Source organism: Henckelia pumila, unplaced genomic scaffold (assembly GCF_033568475.1).
Source record: "Henckelia pumila isolate YLH828 unplaced genomic scaffold, ASM3356847v2 CTG_429, whole genome shotgun sequence".
NCBI lineage: Eukaryota > Viridiplantae > Streptophyta > Magnoliopsida > Lamiales > Gesneriaceae > Henckelia > Henckelia pumila.
Window position 1 is genome coordinate 3352888 of NW_027331826.1, and position 13829 is coordinate 3366716.

The 13829-nt window shown below is 36.9% G+C and overlaps 1 protein-coding gene across 2 annotated transcripts in view; it reads left to right on the top strand.

The window, feature by feature from the left end:
• Positions 1-13829, top strand: part of LOC140871158 (DNA-directed RNA polymerase I subunit 2) — a 30371-nt gene that overhangs the window by 4843 nt on the left and 11699 nt on the right. For both annotated transcript variants that reach the window (XM_073273593.1, XM_073273594.1), the window contains exons 4-14: positions 2503-2582; positions 2688-2751; positions 2908-2978; positions 3713-3790; positions 3862-3907; positions 4352-4532; positions 4610-4662; positions 4900-4973; positions 5119-5236; positions 6765-6852; positions 7571-7686. In XM_073273593.1, coding sequence (XP_073129694.1) covers positions 2503-2582; positions 2688-2751; positions 2908-2978; positions 3713-3790; positions 3862-3907; positions 4352-4532; positions 4610-4662; positions 4900-4973; positions 5119-5236; positions 6765-6852; positions 7571-7686 — 969 coding nt within the window. The remainder of the gene's footprint in view (positions 1-2502; positions 2583-2687; positions 2752-2907; positions 2979-3712; positions 3791-3861; positions 3908-4351; positions 4533-4609; positions 4663-4899; positions 4974-5118; positions 5237-6764; positions 6853-7570; positions 7687-13829) is intronic.

The following is a 13829-nucleotide window of genomic DNA, read 5'->3' on the forward strand; positions in this document are numbered from 1 at the left end:
GTCTGCGAATTGTATGTGAGAAACCTCGACTCCTCCTCTACCTATATCCCAACCTTGAATAAGGTTCAAGGCCTTAGCCTTGTCCATCATTCTAGCCAAAACATCAGCCACCAAGTTAAAAGAAAGGGAGATAGAGAATCACCCTGCCTTAAACCTTTTTCTCCTCTAATTTTGCCACAAGGCCTGCCATTAATAAGAATGGAATAGTTGACGTTGTCTAGACAGCCTTTGATCCATCTTCTCCACCTTTCACCAAATCCCTTTTTCATGAGTACAAAATCCAGAAATCTCAAATCCACATTATCTTATGCTTTTTCGAAATCTGCTTTAAAAGCCCAACCTTTCTTTTTCTTCAATCTGAACTCTTCTACCATCTCATTAGCAATGAGACAGCAGTCGAGTATCTGTCTCCCTTTTATGAAAGCTCTTTGTGAGTCTGCAATCGTGGTATCCATAACCTTTTTCAGACGCGAAGCTAGCACCTTGGCAATAATCTTATACAGACTGGTTACCAAGCTAATAGGTCTAAAGTCCTTGATACGCTCTGAATCTTTCTTTTTTGGGATCAAGCAAATGTAGGTTTCATTTGTCACTCCGTTAATTATTCCTTTTTCGTGAAATTCCTCAAAGACCTTAATCAAATCCCCCTTGATTACATGCCAACAATCCTGATAAACTGCCATTGTAAACTGCACCCAGGCCCAAGCCCACTTGAACTGGATATTGGTCGTTTCCCGTTCATTTAGTTTGAAGATCATCCTCATCTTCATCCAAATCAACAATATCATCTAAATGAGGAATATCATCCATTTGATTCTTCAAATTGCTTTTTTTTTTTAATGAACTCTTTGATTTTTTCCCTAACATGCTCCGGACATTTCTGACACACTCACATTTCTATTGCCCCCAATTAAATGTAATTTGTGTCGATAAATTCCACCATTTGTTACTTTATCACAAAAACAACAACACATATTATTTCGTTTTTTAAGATCCGGAAGAGTTGCATAATTCCAAGCAATATCCTTTCGATTCGATGAAATTGTTGTGTTTGATTGTGACATGGTTATAACAACTGAAAAAATAAATAACAATCACAAATTATTGATTGAAAAGAAAAACACACACTTGAATACGATTTAAAGAAATTCATAAAATTAGGGTTTACCTATTTGGGCAGCAAAGAGAAGGGGAGTAAGTAAACACTGGCAGGGGCGGCGGCGGCGCGGCTGCGAGGCAGAAGCAGAGTCGCAGGGTGAGAGACAGTGAAGCAAAGGCGCAGGGTGAGTGAGAGGCAGTGAGTGTCGTGAGTTTTGAGAAGAGTTTACTGGGTTTAATATTTTCTTTTAAACGTTTGGGCCTTGCAAAATAAAATTGCACTTTCAAGATACGATTTTAAGCCTGCAAAAAAAAAAATTTTAAAAATCTGTGCGGCTTCTAAGAAGGGCATAGACGATCGCTTTTCGCCTCAAAGCGAGGCGCACTGAAGCGCTCGCTCCACGGACCTGATGCGCTTCGGAGTTCCCTGAAGCGCTAGCCTTGCGCCTCGAGGCGCTTTGCGCTTAAGCGAGCACCTCGGTCGCTTTTGACAACTATGATGTGAGAAGGTCAGGGGAAGGGTATCGACCCCTTAAATACCCCTTAAATTTTACTTAGTTATGTGTGGCATGTGTTTCAACACTAGCCTGCTTTTATCATTCTTTTTTTGGATTTTTTGAGGTATATTTGAAGTGCCATGGTCCATGTTTACAGATGGAAAATCTCTTTTCATGGATTACCATGTTTTTATGAAGTGATGTAGGACCTGATGCAAGAAAGAAATAAATGGATTATTGCGCTCTAAAGATTGGTGTGAGGCCTGTGACTAGGCTGATTCTTTTAAGTGTTCTTTGTGACATTGACACTTGATAAGAAAAATGTCACCTTAGTATAGGAGCTTCCCAAGCTAAAGACTATTCAATGGGATTAATGAAAAATATAGATTTTGGGAAACTACGTTGTTAATTGATTTTAGTAACTTTATAATGCAGTGAAAAATTAACCTGAAATAGAACAGCATAGCATCCATTAAAAATAACCTGATCTTGCACCTTTACTTTTGGAGCTTAAAAGGCTTTTTATGCATGTGCTTGGTATTATTGCAAAATGTTTTGGTGCTTGAGCTGAGTGAATTCTCTAGGTGAATATAAGTGAACTCTGGAAGTTTTCTTATTCTTTATATTTCATGGAATATTATTTCATTTATTTTAAATTTGATTATCAAATTTCCTTTTACTTTTGATATGGTTCTTGCTGTTCATGTACTGCTATCCATGTGACTCATCAAAATAATTTGGTTGTCTAATGGAATCAAATATTTTATGTCAAGTAGTCTGACTTCAACTTTCTAAGAACTGTATGCCATGATCTTTAGCTATGTAAATGTTCACCGAGTTTGTTTAGCTTGTGTTGGATACTTGGATTGTTCTCTGACATTGGATATGATGAATTTCTTCTATTTAGTCCAATCTCTGTCATCTGAAAGCTGCAAATGGTCCAAAAAAATTAGTTTCACTCAAAGAAGAGCCATCAGAAATGGGTGGGTAAGTGTGCTAATTGGTTTTCTCCCTCTCTCTCTCTCTAATGGTTACAAGATGTCATGAATTTCTATATTTATTTACTGATTCTCACATCTATATTTTCTTCAGATACTTCATCTTAAATGGGCTGGAGAGAGTTATGCGACTTATCATTTTGCCCAAACGGAACTATGTAAGTACCTTTTCTCTTTGTACGTGATCTTTAAACTAGTTCCCCGTGTCTTCATACTGGATAATTTTAGGATGCTAGATACTCATTTGATCAGTATAAATGATGTGACGATGTATAGGGTCCATTTTCTTATCCAATCATTTGTTATTTTTCTAGCCTATGAGCACGGTGCGGAACTCATTTAGTGAACGACGTGAAGGATATACTGATAAAGCCGTTGTGATAAGGTTTTGTTTCTTTCTCATGTTCATAGTTTGTTTATGGTTCGAATGGCACCAATGCCTTTACATACATCAAATATTTGTCACATATTTTGACTGGTGATGAAGTCTTTACATATGTAAAATAATCTGTCACATATAATATCAGTTTGGAGACCTCGCAGGATTCATTAATTTTCTGATGTTTTATGCTATTGACACCGACTGTATGATTGTCCCAAACTGAGGAAACATAGGCAGAGAGAAATATCTTGAAGTTTTGAAAGTTGGCATTCTGAATTGAGTCAAGATTCTTTGGGTCATTGTTTTATGTGGTCCTTTTCATTTTGATTAGAATCTAATACGTTTAATAAATAACGAATGTTGAATTAATGGATAAGATATCCTGCTCAGCAATCTTTCGAACATATGTAATCGTAATTCATTTGAATGCCTAGTCTTAACACAAGAAATACCTAATTATTTATATAGACTAAAATAGGTTGTCTTGCAGTTAATAATGAATTAAATGGGTATTTTGGATTTTTTTTTTATTGTAATGTCACTCCCATGCACTGACTTCTACTCTTTATGTTTGCGTATTGAACTTCATATAGTCATCATAATTTATTTAAACTAATTTTGAAGGATCGTGCCTGTGCTTGTTTTCTAAGAATCTAATTAATTTCTTCATACTCGCATTTGGCAAATGGCCATGTATAATTTCTGTTTGTGATAATATTTTTGTTTTTAGCATGCAGATGTGTTAGAGAAGATCAGTCAGCTGTGACGGTTAAATTGTACTACCTTAATAATGGGAGTGCACGACTTGGATTCTGGTAAGAATCTTATGTGCTGCGCATTGACCCCAATGGTGAAAATGTTGAAATATCACTCATTTGATTTTCAGGATACAAGGGAGGGAGTATCTGCTTCCTGTTGGAATCGTATTAAAGGTACAATGACTTCTCATCTCATTAGAGGATTGCTATTGTTAAGTACTTTCGACAGTCTATCTAAAGTGGTTTTACATGTTTTCAACTAGTTTAATAGCCAAAATTTGGAAAATTCTTCATTATCTTGATTGCGATGATGTCCCATCTGTGAAAGATATGATGCTTGATAAATGTGTGTTCATGTTGGAAATGGGATTGGGATTATTGTTTCAAATAATTAGTTTGCAAGCTTTGGACGAATAAGGTCTGGATTAAGGTTTGGGCGAACAAAATGGATATATGATGAAGCTCTGATAAGTAATATAAAATAAATCAAGAGTCAGGGAAAATTTGTGTTGCTGAGCTTTAGGTCTAAGGTAACACATGTTGGAAAATTTGTCAACCATGACTTTTATGTCTGAGCTTTTGCAAACTACATTTGACTCTCTCTCAACCCCTCTCAAGGCTCTAGCAGACACAACTGATCGTGAAATTTATGTGAGTTTAACATGCTGCTACAATGAGATGTATGATCGGGTAAAGGGATCTGTTGGCACTCAGCTTGTTGGTGAAAGAGCTAAAATTATCTTGGATGAACTTCAGAACTCATCTCTTTTTACCCGTGCTCATTGCCTTCAACATATTGGTACTAATGACCTCAATAATCAGTTGGATTTTTAAAGTGCTAATTGATAGAATGTACTGAATATTTTGATTTTGCAGGGGAGCATTTCCAACCCGTTATGACAGGGCTTGAAAAAGAAAGCTACACAGTTGTAAGTTCATGTCCTTTTGTGAATTATAATGATATATCACTTATGAATTGCTTATGTAGAATGCTTTCAGCTACAAAATAGTTGGCATATCCCACATCATTCCTGATGCGACTGCAATCTTCAATTTCGTTATTCAAAATTGGAATGACAACATAATCCAAAACCTTTCCTTCACTGAGCTCGGTGAAGATGATTCTCAATTCCTAACCATATGAATCTTGTTACTTACTTTTTCAGGTCGGCAATGCTGTATTAAAAGATTACATATTTGTTCATCTGGATGATAACCTGGACAAATTCAATCTACTCATGTTAGTGTTATTTTGTTTTTTTTATGGTCACGTTAATTAATTTAATTGATCATTAGCCGTCTACTTTGTATTCTCTAGTGATATTTTTAAGTTCCATATAATTATGTATGTCATTTTGTCCCTAACCATTTCACTCGTATTTCAGATTCATGCTGCAGAAATTGTTTTCTTTCATAGATAAGACTTCTTTACCGGACAACCCAGATTCCTTGCAAAACCAAGAAGTTCTATTGCCTGGCCACCTAATTTCTATTTATCTCAAGGTATGCACTATGATACTTCATTCTTTGAAGGTGATGCAGTTAATTAACTCAACTTTCATTTATTGTTGTTCTTGATGCATGTGCTCCAAAAAAGAATTGTTCTGACCTGCGTTGATTGCATATTGCAACATGAATAATGTTTAGAATATAAATGACTTCATGGTCCCACTGAAAGAAAGACTTTGTTATGTGTAAATGTAAGTTGTTCACGAATATTGTGATGAACTAAAATTTTGCCATAGTAGCAGTCACAATACCCAATGAAGATTTGTTGATGGATCTCGTTTATATTTTTCATTGTGAACAGCGTTTCGTTTCTGTGGGAAGCAATTACGAATTTTATGAAAGCTAGTTTCTGCTTCCTACGTGATGCAGTCATTGAAATTTATCGTTTCACCTCTTGTGTTGGTTAATGGGCATATGACTCATGTTCGGGGAAAAAATTTCATGTTTGCAGGTTCAAATATCTGTCTTAAGAAGCCCTGCTTTGGTTATTACCTACCTTTCTTTTGTGATTACACCTGTAGCAGAAAACTTTAGGGCTTTAAATGAATTGGAATATTCCTTCACAGAATTGCTTTTCTCAATATATCTGATGTGACACCCGGAGCCAAAAAGTCCTAGGGCGGTACATGGTCCGCAATATGGGTGGTTAATACCTGAAAGATGGAAACCCCACCAAAGAATGGGCGATGGGTGACATGAATGAACCGATCCCACACTGAAATGAGAGGTACAAAAGACTTGATATGTACAACTCATATCAAGAAGGTGCATCTTCTTTTCGGAAGCTCATCACATAAGAACTCCAAAGTTAAGCGTGCTTGACTTGGGGCAATTATAGGATGGGTGACCCCTGGGAAGTTTTCCAGGGTGCGTGTGAGTGAGGACATAAGCACGCTGAAAAGACCCGTCTTGATACAGTGGGGCGTTATAAATGGTATCAGAGACTGGCCTCTCCCAGTACGGTGTGGTTCAGGGACGAACCAAGCGGAAGCTGGTGGGCATGTGACACCCGGAGCCAAAAAGTCGTAGGGCGGTACATGGTCCGCAATATGGGTGGTTAATACCTGAAAGATGGAAATCCCACCAAAGAATGGGCGACGGGTGACATGAATGAACCGATCCCACACCGGAATGAGAGGTACAAAAGATTTGATATGTACAACTCATATCAAGAAGGTGCATCTTCTTTTTGGAAGCTCATCACATAAGAACTCCAAAGTTAAGCGTGCTTGATTTGGGGCAATTATAGGATGGGTGACCCCCTGGGAAGTTTTCCAGGGTGCGTGTGAGTGAGGACATAAGCACGCTGAAAAGACCCGTCTTGATACAGTGAGGCGTTATATCTGATTTCCCTGCTTATTTGCTGGTGATATCAGAATTGACCATGTTGTTATGATTCATCTGTACCTTATAGGTGAACTGAATGTGCTCAAACTTGCATATGATATTCTGGAATTTCATTTTGTAGATGCATAATGTGGATGTTTATTTATTTATTTATTTATTGTTTTGTACATTTCAGGAAAGATTACAAGACTGGTTGGTCAAGGTTAAACGGCTTCTTCAAGATGAAGTTGACAATAAAACGAAGAAGTTTGAGTTGAGCACTTGTATGCATTAAGTTCCTTTTGTTTTTGTTTTTCATACTTTTTTGTTGTCGAATAGGTAATATTATTATTACAGAATGTTAACTTCTTTAGTATTTATTTTCTTCTCCTGCTCTTTCTGAACGATTTTATAGTGTTGTCTAGTTTGATGGGTTTGTTGTTTTTGTTGTTTTCATGGTTATTCTAGTACACTGTTTTTGACATTTTTTGTCCTCGCAACGGAAGTTATAGTTGCGGTTAACATGTCTTTCCTGCAACAACATCCAATTTTGTGATGTTGAAGAATTAATTGCCCGCTGTTTCCAGAACACAAATATGTGTTTGGAACCTGTACAATCGTTTTTTTGGTTGTATGGTGCAGTGAAACTTTAGATGTAGGATTTAAGGTTGTGTGGGCCACTTGCACTGAAAGTCAGATTTGCTTACCTTGATTTGGATCTAGGATTCGATAGAAGCAAAGTTGTAGTTTCTGTTATTTCTTTTATTTGCATCGCATTTTGGTGGAAACTACTGAAGGAGTGTCTATTTCTCACCTTTCCTTGCAAGCAGATGACATAACATTTATGCTTTAGAATGTGGTTTTAGATAATAATGTCAATGACTTAAATTGTGTATCCTAATCATGATTTTTTTATTAATGCTCAAATTTCTAGAAAAAAACTGGCTCGTGGCAATTGTATCACGAGACTGGTTTGACATTTTTGTACCTTTTTAATGACAGTGGCAGATGTTAAAAAAGTTATTGAAAAAAATTCTCCGCGGCAGATTGGGGCGATTGTTGAAAATTTGTTAAAGACGGGAAGATTGGTCACACAAACGGGTTTGGACTTGAACCAGGTACAGATACTGGCATTCTTTTTCATTGTTTCAGGTATCTACATCCTATAGAGAGTGGTGTGTATTTGGGATTTACCGTGTCTGTGAACTTGTTTATGGTGGTAAATGTTCTGTATAATTGAAAATTCATTTTGAAGATGATTGTGTTTCTGATTAGAATATCTTTATGGTAATTATGCATGGGAATGTGCATTGATTCTGGTGATGAGAATAAATGCACAACTAACGTATATCATATTGGTATGGAATTGCCACAAAAAATCTGTAAGCTGATTTGGATAGTGTTTGCAATCACTAAAAAAAAGTGATTATTCAATTCACTTAAAAAAAATCAGTTTTTGATGTTTCTTAACCGCAGATTTGGCTTATGCTCGATTTCATTATAATCTCGAAGCTAGCCTTATTCTGATTATTCATAAGTGATTTTGGTATTTTGGTAAATAAGTGTAAATTCTTATGGACATTCTTGCCCCCAATATTTTTTGTCTAGTAAAAAATTTACCCTTTACATTCATTCAGATAAACGAAGAGAGATGTGTTATCCAGTAAGATTATTTTTGTTATTTTGTTAAAAAACTAGCATGAGATTAAAAAATTTCAGCTTTTCACTTGTATTTTCGAACACATGTCCACTTCTGATTTTCCCACTTTTTCATAATTTATATTTATAAATATAAATTTAATCACTTCTACAAAAACATGATCTTTTACCAACACTTCCACGAGTTTTTCATTAAGAGATTCCTTTGTTGTTATTACACTTGTTTGTTTATGGTCCTTCAATATTCTATTGGCATGTGTGTTACCTACTTACCTTTATGTTGCTGCCTTGGCAAAGTAAGATCAATGGTAAGTTAAAATATGTATGATGCGTGTAAATAGCTCAGTTGTCAAAATGAAGGTTTAAAGAAATCGACGTGGAAGGAATTTGTTGTGATCCATGGCCACAAGAATGAAATTTAAATATCCATTTAAGTTGCTGTACTGGACAACAGACTATGTATTCGGCATATTGCTATCTATGTTTCTTATATAAAAATGCACTAAGCTTTACAAAGTAAGCTTTACGACAATGTAAAATTGTGTTGAAGCATCTGATATGTTGTGCAATGTGAATTTGAGTATCTGAATAAGCTCAAGTAACATCGGATACAGCTCGACTTTGCAAATCATATGATATCATGATGGAAACCAATATGGATCGGTTTTGAATCCGTTAATGGCGAATAAACTATATCTTGGTTTATTTATGCTATAGGACAACTGAAGAAATTCTGAAGATGAAAGTTTTTTTATTCCTCTTACGTGAAAAGATAATTGTACAAACATTTATACACCTAGAATACCAACTATACAAGGAAAAGATAGATACAAATCAAAGATATATTAGCAAGTTTAATTAAGTAAGTAGATCAAATCAATCCTAAATATCAGGGTGGATCTAGAAAATCTGCAAGGATTTCAACACTCCCCCTCAAGCTAGGTTGTAGATGTTGAGTAATCCTAGCTTGGATTTTAGCTCCTCAAGTTGTCTTCTAGGCAATGCTTTTGTCAAGATATCCGCAGTTTGATGACTTGTTGGGATGTAATGAAGAGAGATGATTCCTGCTTCAAGTTTTTCTTTTACAAAGTGTCTGTCAATCTCCACATGCTTAGTTCGATCATGACACACTGGATTTTTTGCTATGCTGATGGTAGACTGGTTATCACAGAATAATTTTACAGACCCTGACATGTGTATGTTCAGTTCAGTAAGCAATCGTTTTAGCCATATTCCCTCACATATGCCTTGTGATAATGCTCTAAATTCAGCTTCTGCACTACTCCGGGACACTACCAGTTGCTTCTTGCTACGCCAAGTGACCAAATTTCCCCAAACATAGGTGCAATACCCTGAAGTTGATCTTCGATCTTCTATAGATCCAGCCCAATCAGCATCAGTAAATATCTCAACCTTCTTATTTTCTGTCACAAACCTTGACCAGGTGTTCTTTTTAAATACCGTAGGATCCTATAAACTGCTTCCATGTGTTCTTCAGTTGGTTTATTCATGTGCTGGCTTACAACACTGACAGCGAAGCTAATGTCTAGTCTAGTATGAGACAGGTAGATGAGTTTTCCAACCAATCTTTGATATCTTCCTTTGTCGAATTCCACACTGTCTTTTGTAGTTCTTAGAATTGAATTTTGATCCATGGGTGTATCGGCTGGTTTACATCCAAGCATTCCAGTCTCCTTCAATAGATCCATCACATACTTTCGTTGTGAAACTAAGATTCCCTTATTCGATCTATGCCCAAAAAATACCTGAGGTTCCCCAAGTCCTTAATTTCGAATTCTTTGGCGAGGAAGTTTTTGAGTTTGTTGAGTTCTGCAAAATCATCTCCAGTTAGGATAATATCATCGACATAGACAATAAGGACTGCCCTTTGATTTGTGGTGGACTGTTTGACAAACATGGTATGATCAGCTTGGCTTTGACTATACCCGAATTACTTCACAGCTTTTGTAAATCTGTCAAACCAAGCCTTTGGTGATTGTTTAAGGCCATATAAAGATTTCTTGAGTTTGCAATCACTGTTAGGACTTGTGAGATCTTCAAATCCAGGAGGTATCTCCATGTATACTTCCTCCTCGAGATCACCATTTAGAAAAGCATTCTTTACATCTAGTTGGTGTAATGGCCAGTTAAGATTCGAGGCAAGAGATAACAACACTCTGACAGTGTTAAGTTTTGCAACTGGAGCGAATGTTTCCTGGTAGTCTATGCCATATGATTGAGTGAATCCTTTTGCAACAAGTCGTGCTTTGAACCTGTTAATGCTGCCATCAATATTCTGTTTAACTGTAAAAATCCACTTGCAACCCACTGGCTGTTTTCCATCTGGTAATTTCGATATTTCCCAAGTACCAGCTTTCTCCAATGCTCGTATTTCCTCCCAAACAGCAGCTTTCCATTCTGGTTTCTTAAGAGCTTCATGAATAGACTTTGGAATTTGTATACTGTCAAGATTACTAACAAATGCATGATAATTTGGTGATAGAGCATTCTATGAGACAAACTTTTGAATAGGATGATCAGTGCATGATCTCTTCCCTTTTCTTAAAGCAATAGGTTCATCATCATCTATCGCATTGATTGGAGGAGAACAGGGACTAGTGTTACCTGGTGAATTGTTTGGCTCTGGAGTTGGGTTGGATTCATGGCAATGCTGCAATGTCTCAAGTTCCTTTTCTTCTTGATTTCTTTTTCTCCTGGAATAGACTCGAAGCTCGGCAGTTGGTTCAGGCTGCAAAGAGTTACTAGGTGCTGGTTGATGACTTGAAGTTGGTTGAGATGATTCCAACAGATCAGTAGAGTTTGGGACTAGATTTCGGTATGAATCAATAGCATTCTGTATGAATATATCAGAGTTCCATGATTGAAGTTCTTGCGAGGCAGTTTCATTAGAAATTTCAGACTTATAGTAAGGTTGTTCTTCAAAGAATGATACATCCATGGAGGTGTAGAACTTATGAGTGACAGGAGAATAACACTTGTAACCCTTTTGATGAGATGAGTACCCAACAAATATGCACTTAACAGCTTTTGGGTTAAGTTTACTCCTAAGATGATCATGAATATGAACAAAGCAAGTACACCCAAAGACCTTTAGAGGAATGCTGGATATGATCCGACAGCTTGGGAAGGTCTGAAGAAGGAGTTGACAGGGAGTCTTGAAGTTTAAAGTCCGAGAAGGCATCCTATTTATAAGATAGGTTGCTGTGAGAATTGCTTCACCCCAAAGGAACTTAGGAACATGAGTTGAAAACATCAAGGATCGAGCAACTTCAAGAATGTGCCTATTTTTTCTTTCTGCAATCCCATTTTGTTGGGGTGTATCAACACAAGAACTCAAATGGATAATTCCTTGATTTACAAGATATTGACCCAGATTTGTTTCAAAATACTCTTTTGCATTATCAGTCTTTATCACTCGTATTTTAGTTTGAAATTGTGTTTGAACCATATTATTGAATTTTTGGAACAGTGCTCCCACTTCAGATTTTGATTTCATAAGGAACAACCATGTGACTCTAGTGTGGTCATCCACAAATGACACAAACCATCTAGTTCCAGTCACATTTTTTGTTTTGGATGGCCCCCACACATCGCTGTGGATCATTGAAAAAGGTGAGGAAGCTTTATATGGTATACGGGGATAAGAACTACTAGAATGTTTAGAGTATTGACACACCTCACATCGAAACAATTGAGAACTTTTATTACTAAACAAGGATGGAAACAATCTTTGGAGATACAAGAAATGAGGGTGACCTAGACGATAGTGCCACAACATAACTTCACTATCCTTATTCTTAGTTTCACAAGAAACTGAACCTTTTGAAGGAACACACACAACATTAGAATTCTGGCCTCTAACATAATCTTCATTCTTGAGAAGAAAAAAGTCCAGAGCACATCTTAGCATTGCCAATCGTCCTCCCCGAATCCAAATCCTGAAATTCACAGATATTTGAGAAAAATTTAGCAACACATTTATTTTCTTGAGTAAATTTGCTGACTGACAAGAGATTACAATCAAGATTTGGCACATGGAGGACCGAGGATAAAGATATATTCTCAGAAATAATTATGGAACCTGTTCCTGCCACCTTAGACAAGGATCCATCAGCAATTTTCACAGTCAAATCTTCTCTGCATGGATAGTATTTGTGGAAAAGAGAAGCATCTCCGGTCATATGATCAGATGCTCCCGAGTCCACTATCCATGGGCTGTTTTTCTTTGAATGTACAGTGAGGGCACTTAAGAAATTACCTTTTTGTGCCACAGTTCCTGTCCCCACCATGTTATTATTCTGTGGTGAGAACAATTTTTGCAATAACTCGAGTTGCTCCTTGCTGAATAAGTTGGAATCTGATGTTGCAAACCCTTCATTAACTGAAGCATTACTGCCTCTGCTCTCCTTGCCATGAGTTGAATATGCAGGCTTCCAATTTGAGGGTTTTCCATGAATTTTCCAGCAGGTGTCCAAGTTGTGAGAAGGCTTCTTGCATTTTTCACACCATAACTTCCCTTTTCTTTGTCGATTGTCACCATTGACTTGTTGAGTGGCTCGTGCTGCCAAAGCTGAGTTCTCTGTAGAATAGTCGGTGGTTTGTTCCCCCATCATCACCTTTTTCCTGCTTTCTTCTCTGCGGACTTCAGAGAACACTTCTCGAATATTCATAAGTGGTTTCATTCCTAATATTCTCCCTCGAACTTCATCTAGGTTCCTGTTAAGGCCCATCAGAAACTTAAATATTCTTTTCCTCTCAACGATTTCACGAAATTTCTTTGCATCATCTGGACAGCCCCACTGATTTTCTTCAAACACATCCAATCGCTGCCAATGGCGTGTAAGTATATTGTAGTATTGAGTGACACTGAGATCTCCTTGTCGGAGATCATGGAGTGTGGTTTCTATTTCGAAGATCTCCGATGTGTTTTCCTTGCTGGAGTAAAATTCCTTGGCAGCATCCCAGATTTCATGTGCTGTGATGTAGAGAAGGAAATTTTCGCCTATCTCGTTTGTCATCTAGTTGACAAGCCAGGACATCACCATGTTGTTGTTGATCTTCCAGGTTTTGAACTTCGGGTCATCTGTTTTTGGAGGGGTGATTTTTCCAGTAAGGTAATCATCCAAACCTTTGCCGCAAATGTACATCATCACAGATTGTGACCATTGAAGGTAGTTTTGCCCATTCAATTTGTGTCCTGTGACAGGATGGGAGTTATTGGAGTACACAGAGCCGAGATGGTTGTGAGTTTGATCCTCGCGAGGATCCTTTTTATTTGAGTCCGAAGCCATTCTGTATTTGGTCGTCGGAAATATATCAGAGGTTTAAGACCCGCTCTGATACCATGAAGAATTTCTGAAGATGAAAGTTTTTTTATTTCTCTTACGTGAAAAGATAAATGTACAAACATTTATACACCTAGAATGCCAACTATATAAGGAAAAGATAGATACAAATCAAAGATATAATTAGCAAGTTTAATTAAGTAAGTAGATCAAATCAATCCCTAAATATCAGGGTGGATCTAGAAAATCTGCAAGGATTTCAACACCTTTGTGTTACTTTCTAATCCTTTTGAATA